This window comes from Petromyzon marinus, chromosome 38, assembly GCF_048934315.1.
Source record: "Petromyzon marinus isolate PM22_M1 ecotype Great Lakes invasive population chromosome 38, UKy_Petmar_22M1.pri1.0, whole genome shotgun sequence".
NCBI classification, from domain to species: Eukaryota; Metazoa; Chordata; class Hyperoartia; order Petromyzontiformes; family Petromyzontidae; genus Petromyzon; species Petromyzon marinus.
The window spans coordinates 3910879-3930483 of record NC_133704.1 but is presented as its reverse complement, the minus strand read 5'-3'; the positions used below and the strand labels follow the sequence as shown (position 1 = coordinate 3930483).

At 52.2% G+C, this 19605-nt stretch overlaps 1 protein-coding gene across 1 annotated transcript; it reads right to left on the bottom strand.

Moving 5' to 3' along the window:
* Positions 1-256: 256 nt before the first annotated feature.
* On the bottom strand, positions 257-18368 carry MYBBP1A (MYB binding protein 1a). Its single transcript, XM_032967468.2, has 27 exons — positions 18061-18368; positions 16916-17011; positions 16276-16359; positions 16087-16161; positions 15405-15512; positions 14631-14821; positions 13992-14156; positions 13688-13802; positions 12659-12957; positions 11897-12016; positions 11356-11481; positions 9762-9968; positions 9053-9161; positions 8824-8923; positions 8384-8529; positions 7953-8051; positions 7466-7621; positions 6857-7033; positions 6004-6161; positions 5225-5359; positions 4874-4958; positions 4369-4500; positions 3256-3324; positions 2187-2303; positions 1712-1813; positions 1478-1602; positions 257-1128 (listed from the first exon to the last, which is right to left on the bottom strand). Exons 1-27 carry the CDS (start codon positions 18247-18249, stop codon positions 462-464), a joined length of 4152 nt encoding a protein of 1383 aa, XP_032823359.2. The 5' UTR covers positions 18250-18368; the 3' UTR covers positions 257-461.
* Between the last annotated feature and the right edge of the window lie 1237 nt (positions 18369-19605).

The following is a 19605-nucleotide window of genomic DNA, read 5'->3' as shown; positions in this document are numbered from 1 at the left end:
TAATACAATTTTCCCAATTTTGAGTGTAAACTGCCCTGCCACCAGCACAGAGCTTAGCTAGATCTATCCAGAACCGAGGTTAAGTCTTTTTAAATTGTAACTCAAGAGAAACTCATCCTACTTGTCTGAACGTGAATTTGGTGGGACAACCCAGCTAATGTGTAAAGATGACCCGTTGCAGGACAAATTACTTCAGCAAAACTTCAGTTTGACTTATTTTGGCACATTCGCGATTAGAGATAGTCATGGGAAATGGTTTAATACATGTATTTATTTTAATACATTTGCACAAAAACCATTATTTTACAAAATGGCAGAATACAACTTTACAATGCAGACAGAACAACGCACAACATGCCCCACGAGATTCAACCATCATTGTGATTTTAAAACGTTAATTTAACAGGACGACAACGTTACACTCTATGGACGCATTTCTTTACACGTTAGAACAGTTACAATTACGGTTTTCTATCCTTGGGAGTTTTTTTCCCCGTCGCGGCAACGACACCTTCCGCAGAATGAGACAGCTTTCGTTTCTTTCCCGTCGAATCTTTTTGGGCCGACCCGGAACTCTTCTGTCCATCTTTCCCCTTGGCCACCTCGTCGTTCCTCGCTCCCTTCACAGCTTCAGTCTTCTTTTCTCCGCCCTGCTTCGAGGGCCCCGCTCCCTTTCCCTTGCTGGCTTCCTTCGGCGCTTCTCCGTTCTCTCCCGCCGCGTTCGATATGTTGACCTTCGGCTTCCTCTTCGGGGGTCTCCACTTTTTCTTCTTCTTCTCCTCGCCTTCCTGCGGTGGCCCCTGAGCAAGCCCCTCGCCCTCCGCCGCTTTAGTTTTCTTATTTTCCGCCGTCGTCACCGCGCTCTCCGCGCCCTTGGTCTTGCGCTTTTTGGATGGAGTGCCGGCGGCAGCCTCTTCTCTCTCCGCCTGGGCAGCCAGCTCGATGGGCTCCGGTTTGCCCTTGCGGTTTTTGCGTTTCTTCGTCTCGGGCAGCTTTCCTCGCTTCTTCTGCCGGTTGGAAAGGGGCGGCGGCGGCGCCTCTCCCTCCGTCTTCTCCTCCCCTTCTACGGCCGGCTCCTCGCTGGCGGCAGCGTTCTTCCTTTTTCGCCTTTTGTCCTTTTTTGGGCGTCTAAAGGAACAGAGGGAAACGCAGCTTAGGGGAAACGTGTTACGTGAAAAATTTGAATGAACGCTCGCGAGGCATGACGACAAATGTGAATTCCTACGCAATTGGAGGGAGAGCCAATTGCGTAGGAATTCACATTACGCTGGTTAAAACGTGCCTTGGCAAGTAACTCGTTTTCAGTCGTATTTTTGTTTAGAGAATGCATGCAATTAGAGGTCGCATCGGTGCACTGGGACACGCACGAGATAGAGCCCTCCCAGCCAGAGTTCACTGCGAGGTGGCAGCAAACTGTCACAGTGGAGTGAATGTCGACGCGCACTCCGGGACGGCGGCGCCAAGCGTCCGTACGTACGTGACTCCGAGCAGATGCAGCACCCTCCACAGGTTGTCCTCCACCTGCCGCGACTGACCAATTCCCTCCACCTTGGCGAGGCCTTGCAGCGCCTCCGTCAGCGGAACCAACGTCACGTCCAAGTGCTGTGCAAAAAAAACGGGGCAAGGGAGCGGACGGTCACGGACCTGCGCAAAGCAAGTGGCGTTATGTACACGCGCCAGACGCTCTCACGATGTCGGCAAACTCGGCTACCTGTTGGCTGGCAGCTCTGACCACGTAGGCTGCGAGTTCCATCGCGTGCACCACTTTATCCTTCGTAGTTTTCATCTTGAAATCGGTCATGTTCTCCAGGCTCTGCCAAGACGGGAGGGAAAGAAGGACGTGCGTCCAGTGCACCTCAGAATTACGTTACGCGAGCAATGGCACATTGGTGAGCGCAGTGTGCTATGAACCCGGCAACCCGAGTTCGATTCTCAGCCATGGTTCCACGGCTAATTAACAGTCGCGAGTGATATCTGAACTGGTCCTGGGGCACCTCACCCCGCACCCCCCCCCCACCCTCACTTCACCAGCTCACGCTGACCAGCGTGAAAAAGTATAGTCGATTAACCCCCATAACCGACACATTGTGGGGAAGGCGTTCATCCAGCAGTGATTATTAAAACATCTCCGTGTGCTGGCAAAGAATACAAACTGAAGGCAGCATCTGTGTGCTCTCCCTGCTCACCTGGACAATCTGATCCATGATTTTCTGATAGAGCCGGGTCCTCTTTGACTCCTTCATTGAGTCCTTGAAGCCGGCGCACTGCTGGAGAGCCTTGAGCAGCAGCACGCATGCTTGGCCCTGTGTACATGCACACACACGCACTCTGTTTACCACCAGCTAACATGACCCAGAAAACATTGTACTTGTTCGTGTATTTTATGGCGTTCTTACATATGAAAACAAAGTTCAAGGATGACAAGCAGGCTGGCATTCGTGCCTATGTGTTGTCGTGCATTTATGTATTCGGTAATGATTCAAAAAAAAAATTGCTCAACATTAAGAAGGTTTATTTGTACCAGATGAGAATCCATTGAGATCAGTCTCACAAACCATTAATTAGCCATGATACGCTGCTCTCTCTTATTCATATAGACCAGTGGTTCTTAACCCGGGGTGCATGCACCCCTTGGGGGTGTGAAATGCCCTTTTCCGGGGGTGTGAGAAGGTAAATCGAAACACAAATTAAACATGGGCATGTAAGTACAACTACTTTGTTTAATCAAACCTATATTATTAACATACATTTTTTTACGATTGAAAACCCAAGGGGTGCCTGCCTGCAGTAACGTTTAAAATCCACTGGTATAGATGCTCGTGGCTGAGCAACCAATGTAAATTGTATCGATGTTCTAAAAGGATAAACTCTTAAAAGTTGTTACAAAATATAGTGAATAATATACTTTGGAATATAAACAAGCTACAAATTTCAAATGTAGGCCTCAGTAAGGTTTTGGCCCAGAGGTTGTTTTTACTCAGGGAAGTCAACCAAAGCTCTAGCTCGTTTTAAGTCTCATACCAAACTTAAACAAGGTACATCCCCCCCCCTCGCCCCTCCATCATCGGTAAACCAAGTAATTCACCTCCCATGGAGTGACACCAAAAACAACAAAAATTAGCAAAATTCCTGCTATCGGATGCTATGAAAACAAACTTGTTCCAACGCTGCAGTGTAGCTGCGATCCTGGCTTTTAAACAAATCTGTTCCGAATTCCAAATGGCTGTGCTCCCCACAGGGCGTCCCCCCCCTTACCTGCTGATGCTCCTTGGCACCGTCGTCGATGTACTTGACCAGCAGTTCGTGCAGCTTCAGTCCCATCGACTGGCCGGCAGAAACAAGATCGTTACGAGAGCGTCGCGATTCGACGGCCAGCACGTCCGCGCTCAGCACGCATGCACAGTTGGGGAAGCAATTGTCGCTTTATCAGCGGAGAGAGGACACGAGCGACGACGAATGACCTTTCTTAATAAACGTCAGCACAACGGGAAACGCTGGGCAGAGGTACGCATGCGGGCAAATGCCCTTGTGATGCCAGAGCCAGCGCCACGGAGATGACAAAGAAAAGCAGCGCTGCTTCTCATTTTTTTAAAGTATGAAATAGATGCTTTAATTAACTATGGTTTTTAGCACAGTGCCGCCTTAGGAAACACCACTGTTTCCAAAGGCTATGCCTCAACCCTGAACTGTTAAGCGATAGAAAGTAAAGAAAAATAAATAAACACAAATAGTACGACCCTGTGTGTGCCCAAGAGGCTGAATACCTACTCTTGCCGAGTAAAATCTTGAAAGAAATACATTAAATAAAAGTGATGTTAGATTTACAGAGTTAACACGGGGAGCTCAAACTAAGCGCGTCCTCTCTCCTCTCTCTCCCTCTGCTTCTCTCCTTCACTCCTCTCTCTCTCGCTCTGCCCACGCTCTCGGCACCTCCCTCTGTCTCTCTCTTCTCAGCTCTTAGTCCACTGGTGGATTCTGAGCTGACTCAACACGTTTACGTGCTTGACGTTCTGGACAGATGCAGCTGGACACTGAAGTGTGTGTGGACAGCGCAGCACACGTGACCGGTTTCCTATGTGGTCTCGGGACGACATGCAGCTGTGTACATTGTCTATACCCTACGTGTTGTGATCAATGTATTTAGCCTACAATCACTTCCTCACGGAGTGATTATCTCACAAATCCCTTTTGTTTCTGGCACCTCGAGACGTACTGCATGCCAAGCGCAGTTTAAACAAATTGCGGGCGACGATAAAAGATAGCCAGTGGTCTGGGTGCTCTCAACACAAGCGGTTGATGACTACAAAATGGATGTACCATTTGGGTAAATAACTCTGTTCATCTACTGTGGGCGTGGTAGAACCGTACCGGCAGGCGGTGCAGAAGATCCACAAACATCTTGGTGCTGTAGGAGCTATTCCTGCGAGTCAGGAACTCCGCGAGTGCCGTGCGGTACACCTGCACCACACGTTCCGCATCCACGAAGCCCTCCTTGTCCGTCTGCGGTCAATGGACACGAGGGATGGACACGTGGTAATGTTGAATGACACCATAAAACAACTTCACAAACTATCGTTTGCCATTCACACTCCGGCAGAGCCCCAATCGCACACACACACGACTGCCACTCACAACAGTGACACAGAACAAGTCACAAACAAACACAAGACTGCCACTCACAACACTGACACAGAACAATTCACACACACACACAAGACTGACACAACGCTGACACGGAACAAGTCGCACACACGAGAGACGAAAGTGTCAGCAGCCATCCTTCAGTCACGATGGACAGCGACAACAAGCGCCGGTAACAAAGCCGCAGTATGTGCAGGTGTACATAGGATGCGAAGAGAAACAAAAAGCCTACCTCCATCTCTTCCTCGTTCGTCTCTGCATCGTCACCGACGCTAGACGCGCCGCTCAGCAGCACGCGCAGGCAGTACAGCGAGCCGCTGCACACGGTGACATCGCCGCGGCAACGTCAATATTCACGGAAAGGGATTCACCTCGACCGACGAACAAAACGCTATCAGTTTCAACCCCGTGGGTCTATTTAAGAAACCCGAATCCGCTGTTGAGACCCGGAAAGTAGAAACCGTCGCTGAACAACATCGGTCTTGGAATTCCACGAGGCTGACGCGGACCGAAACAAATTTGTACGGGCAGAGACGGGACGGAGCCCTGCTTACAAAGAAGTTTCTCGTTCGCCGCTCCTCACCTGAAGAAGTAGCTCCCAACGGAGGGGTCGTTTTGCTTGCCGGCGCGCTTCACCAGATTCTCCAGCATGCCGTGCAGGCGCTCTTTGTGCTCCTTCAGCTCTCGGCAGTACTTCCTCGCCTTGCACAGGGAATTCCTTGCGCCGGACACAACGGACAAACGAGGTCTCGGTCAGCGCCCCTGTAATTACGCCGCCGAGGCCACGCTGCCTTGTCTAGCAGCTACGGAAAGGCCATGCCTCCAACTGTGGCCACATTTCGTCAACGACTCTTTACATCACTTTGTTCCAAGAAAGTAAAAAAGTCGTTATGTCGCCCCCCTCTTGACAAGATTAATGCTCATTTGTAGGCCTAGTACCACACAGGGACAGTTGCCGCTGAGGGGGCCCCCCTTTGGCTAGACTGCAGCAGGGTATTGGAATGGGTGAGGCGTGAAGGCATGCGCCCTGATCATGCAAATCCGCATGGCTTTGGCAAAGCCTTGAGCATCGACCCTCGTGGGGGTGCATTGTGACATCACAAGTCGGCTGAGGTCAACAGTGAGAGAGCCGTGAGCGCAGTGCGATGGAGGGAGCCAGCGCTGCGTGTCTGTGCGTGCGTGTCTGCGCGTGTGTCTGTCTGTGCATGCGTGTCTGTGCGTGCGTGTCTGTGCGTGCCTGTGCGTGCGTGCCTGTGCGTGCGTGCCTGTGCCTGCGTGCCTGTGTGTGCGTGCGTGTCTGTGCGTGCGTGCCTGTGCCTGCGTGCCTGTGTGTGCGTGCGTGTCTGTGTGTGTCGCGCGCACTGGAAGATGTTGACGGTCTTGCGCAGGTACTCCTCCTCCTGCTTCTCCGTGTCGTCACGCATGCACGTGCGGATGACGGCCAGCAGGGGCTCCATGACGTCGAACGCCAGGGGGCTCTCGGGTCGCTTGTTCAGGAAGATCTCCACCAGGTCGAGCACCTGCGGGACGCGAATCGCGCGCCAAACACCGCGGCTCGGTGAACGGCGAGAGCAGCGCGGCCACGCACGGCGGCGCCAGTCGGGACCGCTGGATTGCGCTGACTAAATGCGTGAATCGGATCTACTACCCGTACCCCTTTAGGAGGAGGCGACCGCATCAACGTCCTGCCTGCCGAAGGTGGGAAACCCCCCCACTACAGGTGTGATGCAGCTGCCTATGCCGACGATGTCACCAAGCCCCGTACGTCACCTGACGTCCGGCGGCAACACTTGGGAACATAGGCGAGACTTTTGTCCCCAACCATTTCCTGTGTGCGCGTGTTTAAGTCGAGCAATCGGTACAGAAATTGATGACTCCAATAATTGGACAGCTTGCAGCTCTGCGAGCGGGCCTTGCTGATCTCAAGGAGCATAAACCATCATGCAAACTCCAACCATCCCCGCAGCGACTTTTGGCTCGTCATCGAACAAAGACTGCGTCGCAACCTTTCACATGCGTTTCTGCGGCCGTCTGCAAGGCTCTTTCTTGCCACATTAGGAAGCCACTGGAGCTGTGCACTTTTAAATGTAGATTGAAAACTAATTTCTTGAGAACTGCTTTCTGTTTTTAGTTTGCCGTCCTTCCCCCGCACCTCCGATTAGCTACGTCTGGTGCTAAACACACACGTACAGGCCGACCGGAGTTTGGCTCTCACCTTGATGCGGAACTCCCTCTTAAGGCGGCGCTCTCCGCGGAAGCGATCCTTCTCCTCCCGCTTGGCCGCAAGCTTCTTCTTATGCTCCAGGAAGAGCGCCGACAGGTTCTCGTCGAGGGCATTCATCGCTTCCTCGTCGGCGTTATCGATGTCCTCGTCGTTGCTGTCATCTCCGGCCTGATCCACAACGACCACAGACGGTAACGGTCAAAGTCAGGACGAAGACACCGCCTCGTGGCCAAAGCCGTCGATGCCACCGCAGCACCTCGTCACCCGCCGCCAGATCCCATGATTGCTGCTCAGTCGACACGCGGCGACCTCCCGAATCGTCACGACAATTCGTTGTGTCGCGCGGTTCTTTCGCACAGTACGTAGCCAACTGCACTAATTGGAGGTGCGGGGGAAGGATATTAAACTAATTACAAAAAGCAGTTCTAAAGAAATTAGTTTTCAATACGAGTACCATTAAAACGATTTACAAGCGTATATATATATTTATAAACAAAATATCACAGTTGCTGCAAAGGTTTTGCTGGGGCTACAGCAGAAGAGGTGAGTTTGTCACAGGATGCCCTTGATCCGCACCGCCACCCCGAGAGAGCGTCTCACCCAGGCGTTCCCCTCCTGCAGCACTTTCATGAGCTGCAGTCGGAAGTTCTCGTCCACGTCCTCCTTCTCGTCCACTTCGTCGCCGTCTTCATCCTCCGCGCCGGAATCGGCACCGGAATCCTCGGCAGCCTCTTCCTCTCCGTCCTCCTCGGAGCTCTGGGAGAGGCGGAGCGAGGAGGCTCAGGGCACAGCCACCGCAATGCAGCCGAGCGTCAAAAAGCGACCTGCCATCGTGCGGACGTCTCCGCAGCGGTGGGAACCGTTGGCGGAACAAAATTAACGGAGCCGTTTACTAAATGTTTAACGAGAAATTATCTCACCCTCTCATGGAACGATCCCAGGATGATCAAATTAGCTTGAAGAATTCCTGACCCCCTTTAGCCTCTTATCGCCACCAGGGGACAGACCATGGCTGATGGCGGTGGTTCGCAATCTGGGTGACAGCACAAATGTGCGCTTGAGCAAAGCACTTCAACGTCTTACAAACCTCCTCCTGCTCATCATCCTCATCTTCTTCACCCTTTTTCTTCAAGTCCACCACCATTATTGCTCCATCTTCATCCTCCGATTTTTCCACGTTAAAAACCTAACCAAATACGGATGTGAAAACAAAACTATTTCATTCAGAGCCAGGGGTAAGTTCAACAGAAAACCTTGCACACAAAGTTTAAATTGCGCGTTGCCGAATAAGCGTCAGTCCTTCGGCTATGGTGAGGTTTTTGTACGAGCGAGCGAGCAAGCAAGCGGGGGAGTGGGCGGGTGAGCGAGCGGGCGGGCAAGTGAGCAAGCAAGTGGGCGAGTGGGCGGGTGAGCGAGCGGGCGGGCAAGTGAGCAAGCAAGTGGGCTAGTGGGCGGGTGAGCGAGCGGGCGGGCGGGTGAGCAAGCAAGTGGGCGAGCGAACGGGCGGGTGGCGCTCACGTCGAGGATGAGCTGGAAGGCCGGTGCCGTTATGTTCGGGCAGATGCGAGCAAAGACGCTGCCGCAGATGTGGCGCAGGAGGCGGCTCTTCTGGGACAGCAGCGACAGCAAAATCTCCACCATCACCTCCACCCAGCCCGGCTCCCCTGCACGCAACACGGGGAACAGCGCGCGATCACCAACAGCGCAGCTCAAGATACGTTCATCAGATCTGTGTGTGGAAGAGTTGATGAACGGTTACGCGCTCTCTTCACCATCCGCCCGCGTCTGTCTGGACACGTTTAATCGCGGACGTGGGATTTACGGTCCAGCGTCGTGCCGATTAATCTCACGACAGCACAGTCATTGTGCAGCGCCGCAACAACGCTCGGTCGGTTCCAACAGCTGCACCTCGTCGTGCGTAGACACACAACGACGCTCACTGCGCCCCGTTTGAGTACCGGTCTCTGCAGCCTTTTCCGCTTTCATCTTCTGCGCCGCAGTAGCCTTCTCGATGCAGGCTTGCAGGTCGGTGAGGATGTCCGAGCAGTCATCTCTACCCTGCACACCCAACAAAATCGTCAGCGTCGCGAGCCAACAATCAACTCAAGTTGCAATGCAATAAGACGCGTCGTCAAAAAGCACCGCACGAGGGTCAGGGCGGAGTGAGCGGGGCGGGGGGGCTCACACCTGAAAGAGTTTCAGCGCGACGGAGAGCAGCAGGACTTGGAAGGCCGCACTCTCCGAGCTCTTAATCTTCTTGCTCTTCTTGCGCAAGTCGCTCACAACCTTCATGGTCCTGCACGGTGGTAAAGTAAGCGTCCATGTGCAGAGGTGACCCGGGTACATCAGAGCGGGTAGTTATTTGCCCAATACGTCAGCTTGCCCAATACCTTTCCATATCACGGAAGCGTCAATCGCGAACGTGGCCATTGTGTGTTTTTTGATGCACCAGTGCCAACACAGAGGTAGTCAATCGGGGGTGGGATAAGGTGTGGCACAATCGAGTGGAAACGAGCATCGTACGAGATATCCACCGGTTAACCGTTGCAAGGCGGGCCAACGGGCGTTGATCGGTGGCAACAGGGACGGGTGAACAGTTCACCCGCGAGTGAGCGCAGAGGAAATAATAATGTAAATGAACATTTATAAGGTGCAATTCATCCAGGGATCTCAATGCGCCGCGCAGGAAGTTTAAATACTACAAAGCCCAGAGTCCACTGGTCACACCTCGGAAGTGTGTAGGCCGGGCGACACAGCCGAGTCTTTAGAGAAGACCCAAACATGGCCAGTGACTTCGCCTGTCTAAACCACTGGTGGGGGGGGGGGGAGGGCATTCCATAGTCTCGGCGCATCACGAGCAGAGGAACTCTCCCTGCGCGTGTCCGGGGCAACTCACCTGTTCCAGGAGGCCAGCTCGTCCCTCCCGAGGGGGTTGACGAGCCGCACGGTGCCGCTCGCCTGCATCAGCTCCTCGGCCAGGCACGCCACCGTGTACACCCAGAGGGTGCCGTCGCGCCGCACGCCATGGGAGTGCCGCGCGTTCAGCGCCGTCGCCGTCTCGTCCTCCCCCAGCACGCGCATGTTGTTCAGGTGGTGCAGCAGGCTGTATGGGGGGGGGGGGGGGGGGGGGAAACGCCAGGCCGCGTTTGGGGCAGACGAGGTGGTTTTCGGGAGATATGTTTTACGAGAATCGGCGGCGCGTTTGTTTGTAGGTATGCACAACTTAAATTTCGATTGAAAGCTTTCGTGACTGCAGGGATTCATCTTCTTGGTTCTTTCGGTAAATTTGCGTAGAAGGGAAATAATAAAATAATAAAACATGATAAAATAAAATTCTCACGACGTTTCAGCCACAACACAAGTAGCCTTCCTCAGGTGAAGAAACAGAACTGTCGGAAAGACAGCACTCCACAACTTAAGTAGCCAACCGTGCACATCGGAGGTGCGGGAAATCAGAGGTGTGTTTGGTACCGTGTTGCTATCACACCTGCCGTGTTCTCGGTTTTACAAAACTGTGTCGTCTCAACCACGCTGTCTTCAACTATCGCACTGCAGATCACAACACATCTCTTTCTGCTTCTCTCAAACCGCTCCACTTTGGAATTCCCTCCCATCGTCTCCTTTCCCAAGTTCTTCTAAGAAACACGCTCAAGTCAGGAAACATGTTAACTCTTTATCGATTACAGCTTTGAAAGTGAAGTTTGATGCTGGCCGCTTGAGGCAATTGGGGCCTGTGCGTAGTATTCTGTGTTGTCATCCATTAACTGAATGGACATATGAATAGCCTGAAACTCCCACTCTCTCTCTTTGCCTTGTCCAAACACTGTCACATTTAACATTTCAGTCAATATATCTACTGCTTTTGAGACTGGCAGATGGCAGTGAGGCAGCAATCTCCGAACGCTCGGTTCTCACCGTAACATGTTTGTTTCCCACTCTCCACGTAGAGTCACGCCCTCTCATACACACACATTTTGCAAAAGGGATTTTTTTTCTCAGTAGAATAATGGGGACGAAGATCTTTCACTATATCAACAGTAACATGGTAAATGGTTTTGATTTAAAGCTTTCGTGACTGCAGGGATTCATATTCTTGGTTCTTTCGGTAAAGTCACGTAGAAGGGAAACAATAAAATAATAAAAATATAAACACAAGCAATCATCAAGTGTGAAAACCACAGCAAGGTGTTGCAGTCGAAACGTCGTGATAATTTTATTGTTTTATATTTTTATTATTTTATTGTTTCCCTTCTACGTGACTTTACCGAAAGACCCAAGAATATGGTAAATGGTTTTACCATTCATCGCTGACAGAAAATCTAGCGCTTCGAAAAACTCGTGTTCTCTGGAAATGACGCGATGAACCCAGTTTACGACAACAAGCAACGCGATAAAAGAAAAAAAATTTGTTCCAAAAGTTAAAGCAAAAACACTTCACCGTGCCACAACGGCACCGAGTACACAGCGGCATGGCGGGCGCGGCGACAAACCTGAAGAACATGTGCCCCATGCTCATTCTGGTGCTGTGGTCCAGCGACACCGTCGCCTGCTCCTGACTCTCCGGCACGCTCGCACTCGGCTTCATCGTGTGGAAGAACGAGTGAAAGAAAACGAATCTGCGAAACGAAAGGCGCAGTGGTGACGGCAAACCGGCTAAGCAGGTGAACAGAAACCTCGTTGACCAACGGGCGGGGAAACCTTTTCCTTACCCAGAGCCAAATAGGATTTCTTCAAATACCGCTGGCGGAGGACGCATCAACGCGCACCTTGGTCACTTCCGTGTGCTAAACTTATAAACATCGTTTCCAGGTGGAAAATGTTCCCCTCGAATACCCGATGAGTGCAGCGAAGGTGACTGCGGTTGACAGACAATTAGCATTCGCGGGCCGTTTCAAAGTAGGCCTCACGGGGTTTCACGGTCCATACGAAGTGGTGTCGGGCGGTCCTCCTCCACCCTCGTCATGGACGAAACACGATACGGTACCGACGTAAATACAACACGCAAAACAAAGTGAAACGAAGAGACTCTACCTGGTAATTTCCAACACGAGCTCCTCATCCTTCTGCACCTGGGAGTTCTCCACCAGAGCCGAGAACCTCTCCACGATCCACCTCCGCAAGCGGCCGACGGGGTCGATCTGCCGCTGGTCGCTAAGAGACGGGCGGGGGTTGGGGAGGGCAATGGTGACGCGAAATAGAGCCGTGAGTCCGGCGAGGCCCGTGTCCCACGGGTATTGCCGAGCTCGAGTTCAACGGTCGCCGAGATTCGACAACACCAACGACACGAGCAGCCGTGCAGACTAATGGCGGCAAGCAACGTAGGCCCCCCCCCCCCCACCGGTGCTTAAATCATTAAAAAATGAAATCAACGAACTGCTCACTACGGCATTTCCCCCGCGACGCTGTGGTGTGGATTTCCTCATCAACACACCTCCGCTAGGCGCCATGTACGCATGCAGCCCCAATCATCTCGAAGATGCGGGCCTTCCAAGGCTGTGCGGGTCATGGGGGGGGTTATCTAACCATACTTCACCACCATGGTCAGTGCAGGTCGGTTAAGGCGGTGGGGGAGCATAGATTTGTGTTGCACTCCACTCTGCTGCCCATCACATTGCCCCACAGCCTACGGCGCTGGTTACGCACGGCGGTCACCCACCTGAACGCTACCCAGGCTCATCCCTCCCTCCCTTGCTTCGACCTGACGAGATCAGACGAGAACGGGTGCATTCTGCTCCGTGTTGTTGTGGAGATTGCCCTCTTTATGAGGAAAAAGAAAACCACCCCATCCCTCACCCTTCCCACTTCTCGGTGCTTTCCCGCTGGTACTGCCACTCGGGAGTGAAGTCCACGATGGCGTCCATGTCCGGCGAGAGGAAGGAGCCGCGCAGCCACGCCACGTAGCGGCGCAGCGCGGCGGGGCTCAGCTTGCGCACGACGCCCCAGTTCCCCGGCATGAAGGGGCGGCTGCGGTTCGCCACGGAGCAGAAGCCGACCACCACCGCGAGCTGCCGGTCGTCGTCCGTCTCGGGCGCCGACAGGAAGGCCTCCACCAGCTCGTCCACCTCGCGCGAGATATTGTACTTCTTCTGCATCTGGAGGGGGGGGTAGAGTGAGGGGGGAGGGGAAGCGCCGTGTCAACGTGCAGTGGTCGCATTGCTACGATTGCCCCCCTGCCCGGTATGTAAAGCTGGCTAGGCCCCCCCCCAACCCACGAGTAAAATAAATGAAAATTCGTCTTGTACCCTCCCGGGTTGCTCCCTTCATCGCCTGGTGCGTAGGGATTGCAAGTGTGGCCATTATAGCCAATAACAAAATTGTCAACGCAGGCGACGCGCGAAACGACTCGTCCCCAGCGCGCAAGCAGCGTAAACTGTGGATTCAATAGATTTCTGTTAAAGATATTAAACACGAGATATTTCCAACTACAAATCGAACCACAAAAATACAACCCATACCAATTTTTTTAATGTAACATGACACAAATACAACATTGTGTTTTTGTAGTTTGTTGTTGTAACTTTCCGACCTGCCCCAACTGGACATCTGTGAAGAAGAGCTTTATAGCTCATCGGATATCTCGAATATGAATAAAGATTCTTATTCTGTAAAAAAAAAAACGCGTGGACACGTTCCCTTATTGGCCTCGAGGGTTGATTCCAGCCAGGGCAACATTCGCATTGCACAACTCGTTTGTATGTACGTTGAACTTCTTTCGCAAAATACGAAGCCAACCGAGGTAATCGGAGGTGCATTTCACGCAAATCTGGCCGTGCGGTCGGCGTCTATCCCCCGGCGCTGCCCGGCGTCGTCACCGCCCATTACCTTGGTGCGCTCGTACTCCCCGTACGCCTTCATGACGTCGCTGGTGAGCACCAGCTGGATGTGGGGGAGAGACAGCACCGGGAGGCAGTGGCCAAGCAGCCGCAGGCACAGGAACCTGAGCACAGGGGGGGACGAGGGCGGCCTCTTTAAGGGACGTCTCGCATGCTACGAAGCGACACGGACAACCGACGGTGAGAACGGCGAGGCCACAATGTAGCCGCCTCCCTATCGATCGAGGTGCCAAATCAATTCTCTGCCAAGTGAAGGAAGACGACGTTTAGCGGCCCACGTGGGCTCCACTCACAGACACGGCGACGATTTGTCCCGGGCCACCTTCTCCACGACCTCCTTCCACAGCAGCTGGAAGGTGCCCTCCTTCAGGGCTTGCGACACCAGCTTCATGCAGAGCGGGGGGAATGGGTCGTTCTTGGCCACCGACAGGGCGGTCTGCTTCAGTAGGCCCACGAGCCTGAAGGTAAGCGCATGCAAAGTGAGGTGACTTTCACGCCGTCTTGCGGACAAAGAAAGCAAAAGGTCGAGACCAGCATTTGTCGAGCTCCAGACCTCACCGTGGTGCAGCTTTCCACGTTTACCAACCATTGGCTCCGTGCAACCTGCAGCAGATTTATTTATATATAATTGTAAATGATCGGTAAACGTGAAATGCAGCAGTGTAGGAGGGTCACGAGTACTGGAGAAACACTGATCTCGATCGTCATCCCAAGAGCTGTGCCATGGCGAGTCTACTCCACGCAATTCACAAGTAGCTCTCGTCCGTTCAACAGGGAACACGAACACGGGACCACGCCACCCGAATTTCACCCACACCCGAGCGCGAAAAACATTTAATCCCCGCTTCGCCAAACGTTGTGCGACTCGAGACGAAATTCCGTTCAGACGCTGCTACGTAAACTTAACGACGTCGCTCCCGCTCGCTCCCCACCTCAGCACGTTGTCCCGGCAGACGACGGTCTTGGTGCCGATGGACTGGGCGATGACGCTGTCGTCGACGACGTTTGGGAAGTGCTCGATGCACGTGAGCAGCAGGTTCAGGTTATCGGGCGCGCGCAGCGACAGGGAGAGCTCCGAGTGCAGCTTGCCCAGCACCCCGTCGCGGAACACGTCCTCCGGGACCTGCGGGCCACACGGCGCACCCGGTCGTGAGGTCACCAAACTATCACCACGTGTATAATTCACTCCCATTAAGGGCAGCGCCATTGACAAATGGGTTTGTGTTTTTGTCACTTGTACCACGTAAACGAGATCACAATTCGGGGTAACAATTTGATTTAAGAAACAATTCTTTGCCGTTTTACTTTTACAGTCCCGTTTGTTCTGTCATCTGTACTATTGGTACCATTCCATTTGCCCAAATATAACATTAGCATCTCATTTGTGTACATCTTAAACAACCAACCCTCACGCACGACACGATGCAGGTACCGCAAGCTAAACAATCGATACTAATTCGCGAATCAATGCATCTTCATACGCCTACTGTCTACGCATCAAACACGTCGCCCTTCCTTTGCAAAAAGTCTACCAACTAAAATATACTTGTCTTGCTAAGAATATCATCACAGCATACATCTTTAATTTTTTTAAACATTGTACACTATGCGCACGAAGCTGCAGATACGCTGCCTGGGAAAGCGTTTAGCGAGTGTTTATAAAGTGATATTTGAGACGTGGCGCAGTGTCAGAGCACAGGCCCCACCTCGGCCACGATCTCACAGATGGCCTTCATGGGCAGGTTCTTGACAAACTCCTCGTAATCCTGCATCTTCCGCAGGTGTGCCAGCGCAGCAAGGAGCACCTGGGGCTCCTGTGACAAAAAAAACACGCAACATGGCTCGAGATTAGCACGGTTCGGCTATGTACGGCGCGAAAGAAGTTCAACATACATACAGAGAGATCAAATTCATTTAACATATACCCTTGCCTGTTTACGTATTAGCACAAGTCAAACTACTCCTGCTTAATATTACTTTAGCTTAATTTTGTAATTGTATGATGATTAGTCAAATAAGTCATCTGCCCGAGCCGTCTTACACTCCAGGGAATGTATTACTTAGAATTGACCAAATTTTGATTTAAAGCTTTCGTGACTGCAGGGATTCATATTCTTGGTTCTTTCCCTTCTACGTGACTTTACCGAAAGAACCAAGAATATAATTGACCAAATGTTCGTGCAACTTTTTCCATTTCTCACGTGACACGGTTGCTTTTTAGTGCCAATTTCTATTTGCTTTAAAAATGAGACAGTACAGTAAAACCTTGGATTGCGAGTAACTGGAGATGTACAGGTTAAATAAACACGAGCCTGCTATCCATAAGAGGCAAAATACGTTTGCAATGTCATTTGAAAATGCAGTGTTTCAGACAAGACAGACACCTACCTTCATCAAGCGTCCAGACTGTGCCAGCGCGAGCACTCCGAACACGTTCCCGATGGCGTACTGCTTTCCCAGCCTCTGCACAATGACACGGGCCGATCAAAAATGTTCAACCCCTGCAGCAACTTACAACGTCGCCAGACAGTACAATAATACTGCGTGCTTAAGGCGGTGTGCGCTGTGAGCAGTCACCTTCTTTGCCTTTTGGACGACAAGTCGTTCCTTGATCATGGAGAGAATGGTCAGTAGATCCAGGGACTCAAACGATGCCAGAACCTGGAAGACATTACGAAAAAAATCCTTAAATTACAGAGCAAACATCAATGCTGCATCGAGCTCTTTTCGCCCGTTGTACAGTTACCAATGTCAAAGCATTGCGCGATGCTCAGACGATAAAAGAGGAACAGCGGTCATTTATTTGAGGTGGCCCCAAGCCAGTGGTGGAAATTACACATATCCATGGCACGGGCCAATCTGCTACTCGCAGGAGTTCGGGGTAGCCTTGGCTACGTCGACCCATCTCCTGGACATCTGTGACTACTGGACATCTGTAAAAAATAGCTTTCAAGCTCATCGCATTCCTTCAGTATAAATATTCTGATTCCGACCCCTTGACAGGGAGTCGATTCCTTTCTTCAGCTCTTGAAGAAGTTTATGAAAGGAATCAAGCAAAGTAGCTTCAGGAACGGAAGAAACCTCTCAACACGTGGGAGCCAAACGCCGGACATCACGCCGAACAACACGTGGTGAAACCCGAAAGCACACCGGAAGAACCGTTCCGTCACATGAACGATGACACCGAGGGGCTCGGTGCGGCGCGAACGTTCCCCACCTGGGCAAGTGCAAGGGTGAAGCCCGGCCTGGCGGCGTCACGCACGGACACGAGTCCGTCCACCAGGCGCCTGAGGCTGTACTGCATCTCCTCTTCCTGCAAGCAGCACACACGCACACGCAGGTCTTGACAATGCATCGGCGCAAGAGCACTCTTCTTAGCAGACCTGGGGACAATTATTATTGAGTGATTCATAATGAATTGCAGTCACGATTTCAGCTGACAAACGCTGTTGCGTTGGTAATTACAACTGACCCACACCCACCCCCCCCATAGTCTTGACTGCGATTCCGCGCCTGGATCATTCCTCCTCTCCACACAATTGCACGGTTTAAACACGAGGTGGAGCTTTAACCCCAAAAGGGATGGGCAACATGTTGATGTTGCCTGCGGGACACAGCAATAACCCACCCCCGCAACTCTACCAGAGTTGTATTATAGTCCCTGGTAATTAATTGTTAATCTACAAGAGAGTCGTGTGTTGGGCTCAGCAGAGCAGCAAATAGATCAAAGGTGAAGTTACTCAAACGACCAATTAATAAGTTCGGGTGGCTACTAAGCACGTGGTCAACATGTATCCCATTCCCGAGAGGAATTCCCGAAAGGAATGGGATACCTGGAATGGGATACCTGTATTCAATCCCTGTGGGTGGGCACGAATCCCAAGCTGCACCTCACTCCACCACACCACATCTTAAGACAACTTCTCGTCAACACGCCGGTGAGAACCCAGCTCGTTATCCGTTCGCCACCGAGACCGTTTCAGCTGCCGGGCGTGTGGCAAAGCCGAACCCCGAACACGTGGATCAGCAGCCACCACCAGCAGCGTTTAAAGCAACAGTGAGTGCAGCAGCAGCAATCACGGCAGCGTTATCTACAGCAACAGCTAATGCTACAGAACTTATAGCAGAGACTATAGCGGCAGCAGCTTATGTTGCTACTAAAGCAGCGGCAACTCGAGCAGCTTTGCGTGCAACAGCGGCGGCGTTTACAGGCAGCAGCGGCGGCAACTGTAGAAGCACTAGCTCAAGTAAAAATCAGTGACTGCAGCTGGGGTAACACTCCGGCAATATCGACAACAGCAGCAGCAGCAAACACCGCAACCCCAACATCTGCACGAGCCGCAAAGCGCGGAGGGCGCTCACCTCTCCATTGCTCTTCAGGTGGTCGATGAGCCTGCGGATGGCCCGCAGCCTCACGTCTTGGTCCTCCTTGGGGATGTCCCAGAAGATGTCGAGGAACTCGCGGCCCTTGGCGAGTCGCCCACCCCGCTCCGGCTTCCCCGCGCCGCGAGCCGCCGCCGCCGCCGCTGCCTCCACGTGCTCCTCAGCCATCTTGCCGCCGCCACCACCACCACCTTCCACGTGGTTGGCGCCCGCGTGTGACGTCGACAACTTTGCGACGGCAGCAGCGAAGGGCCCCGGAGCCGCGAGGCTGCCCGCCGTGAATCCAATCCCCGCCCCCTCCCCGCCCCCTCCCCGCCCCCTCCCCGCCCCCTCCCTCGCCCCCTCCCCTCGACCCCCTCCAGACACTCCCGCCTACACCCCCCGCCCACTACCCCCTCCGCCTACACCCCCGTCCCTCCCCGCCCCCCCCGCCTACACCCAACCCGCCCCACCCCCCGTCCCCCCCCCGTCCCCCCCCGCACACACCCCCCGCCCCCCCGAATTGCCTGTAAAATAATTTCGTTAATTTAACGGAATATTTATAGGGATTTGTTTTTATTTTAAAACGTCTTGTCTTCTTAATTGTCGTAATGCCCTTTTTGTTGGGCCACTTGTAAAAAAAATATATATTGTCCGTTCATTAAAGTATCCGTAAGCGCGCAAGATGTACGCGAGCACTCTTCTTCGACTGTCTATTATACTTGTACAGCCGTGTTGTCAATCCGCTGCTGGATGTTGTTGTGTGTCCATACTTCACCACCCCCCGCTGGGCACCACGGGCTCCCAACAACAACAACAGAGCAAGCGAGCGCTGTTGGCTCACGCCAGGGGGCGCATGGCACGCACCGAAGCCTCCAGCCCTCTTCTTTGGTTCTTTCGAAACGTCGTGAGAATGTTATTGTGTTATTTTATTTTATCAATTTATTATTTTATTCTCATTCTACGTGACTTTACCGAAAGAACCAAAGAAGATGAACCATTGCAGTCACGAAACCTCCAGCCCTCCTCAAGGCGTCCCACGTTGCGGTGGTTTTCAGTTTTCAGTTTCATTTATTTTAGTATAACCCTGTGAGCCATTCGGCTCTTGAATCGGGTGCAACCGCAACAAACAAAAAACAAAAACATGAACAAGAAAGCATTTAAAAGTGACTCATGTGACTGTGCAAACAGAAAATCCAGGAAAAAACAGCAAAATATTCCTGAAAAAGCACCGTACACCAACGCTGTGTGCAAAAATCCCAGTGGGGTGCAATTCAAACAACCACAAGACAACTTAGATTAAGGCCATCAGTCAAACTCCGTACTACAACAAACAAACATGGCCAAACCAAAAAACTTTTCGAAATCACCAAAATAAAGCCATAAATGCAATGTAACAGTGATCATAGGGACTGTGACCGAATTGTTAACAATAAACTACATAAATAACATGTAACACCTAACCCTAGAGCCATAGCTGGCTGCATGAGTCACTCCACAACAACAGGAGCATCAGTCGGAGTATCAAAATTTTCAATGCACTTT

Excerpts from the sequence above, each read along its gene's own strand:
- MYBBP1A (XM_032967468.2), bottom strand. The coding sequence starts at position 18,249 with ATGGCTGAGGAGCACGTGGAGGCAGCGGCGGCGGCGGCGGCTCGCGGC. Across the intron at positions 9,969-11,355 it reads ATGGGGCACATGTTCTTCAG|CCTGCTGCACCACCTGAACA; the intron begins GTTTGTCGCCGC and ends CCCCCCATACAG. Across the intron at positions 1,603-1,711 it reads TCAGAGCTGCCAGCCAACAG|CACTTGGACGTGACGTTGGT; the intron begins GTAGCCGAGTTT and ends TTTTTTGCACAG.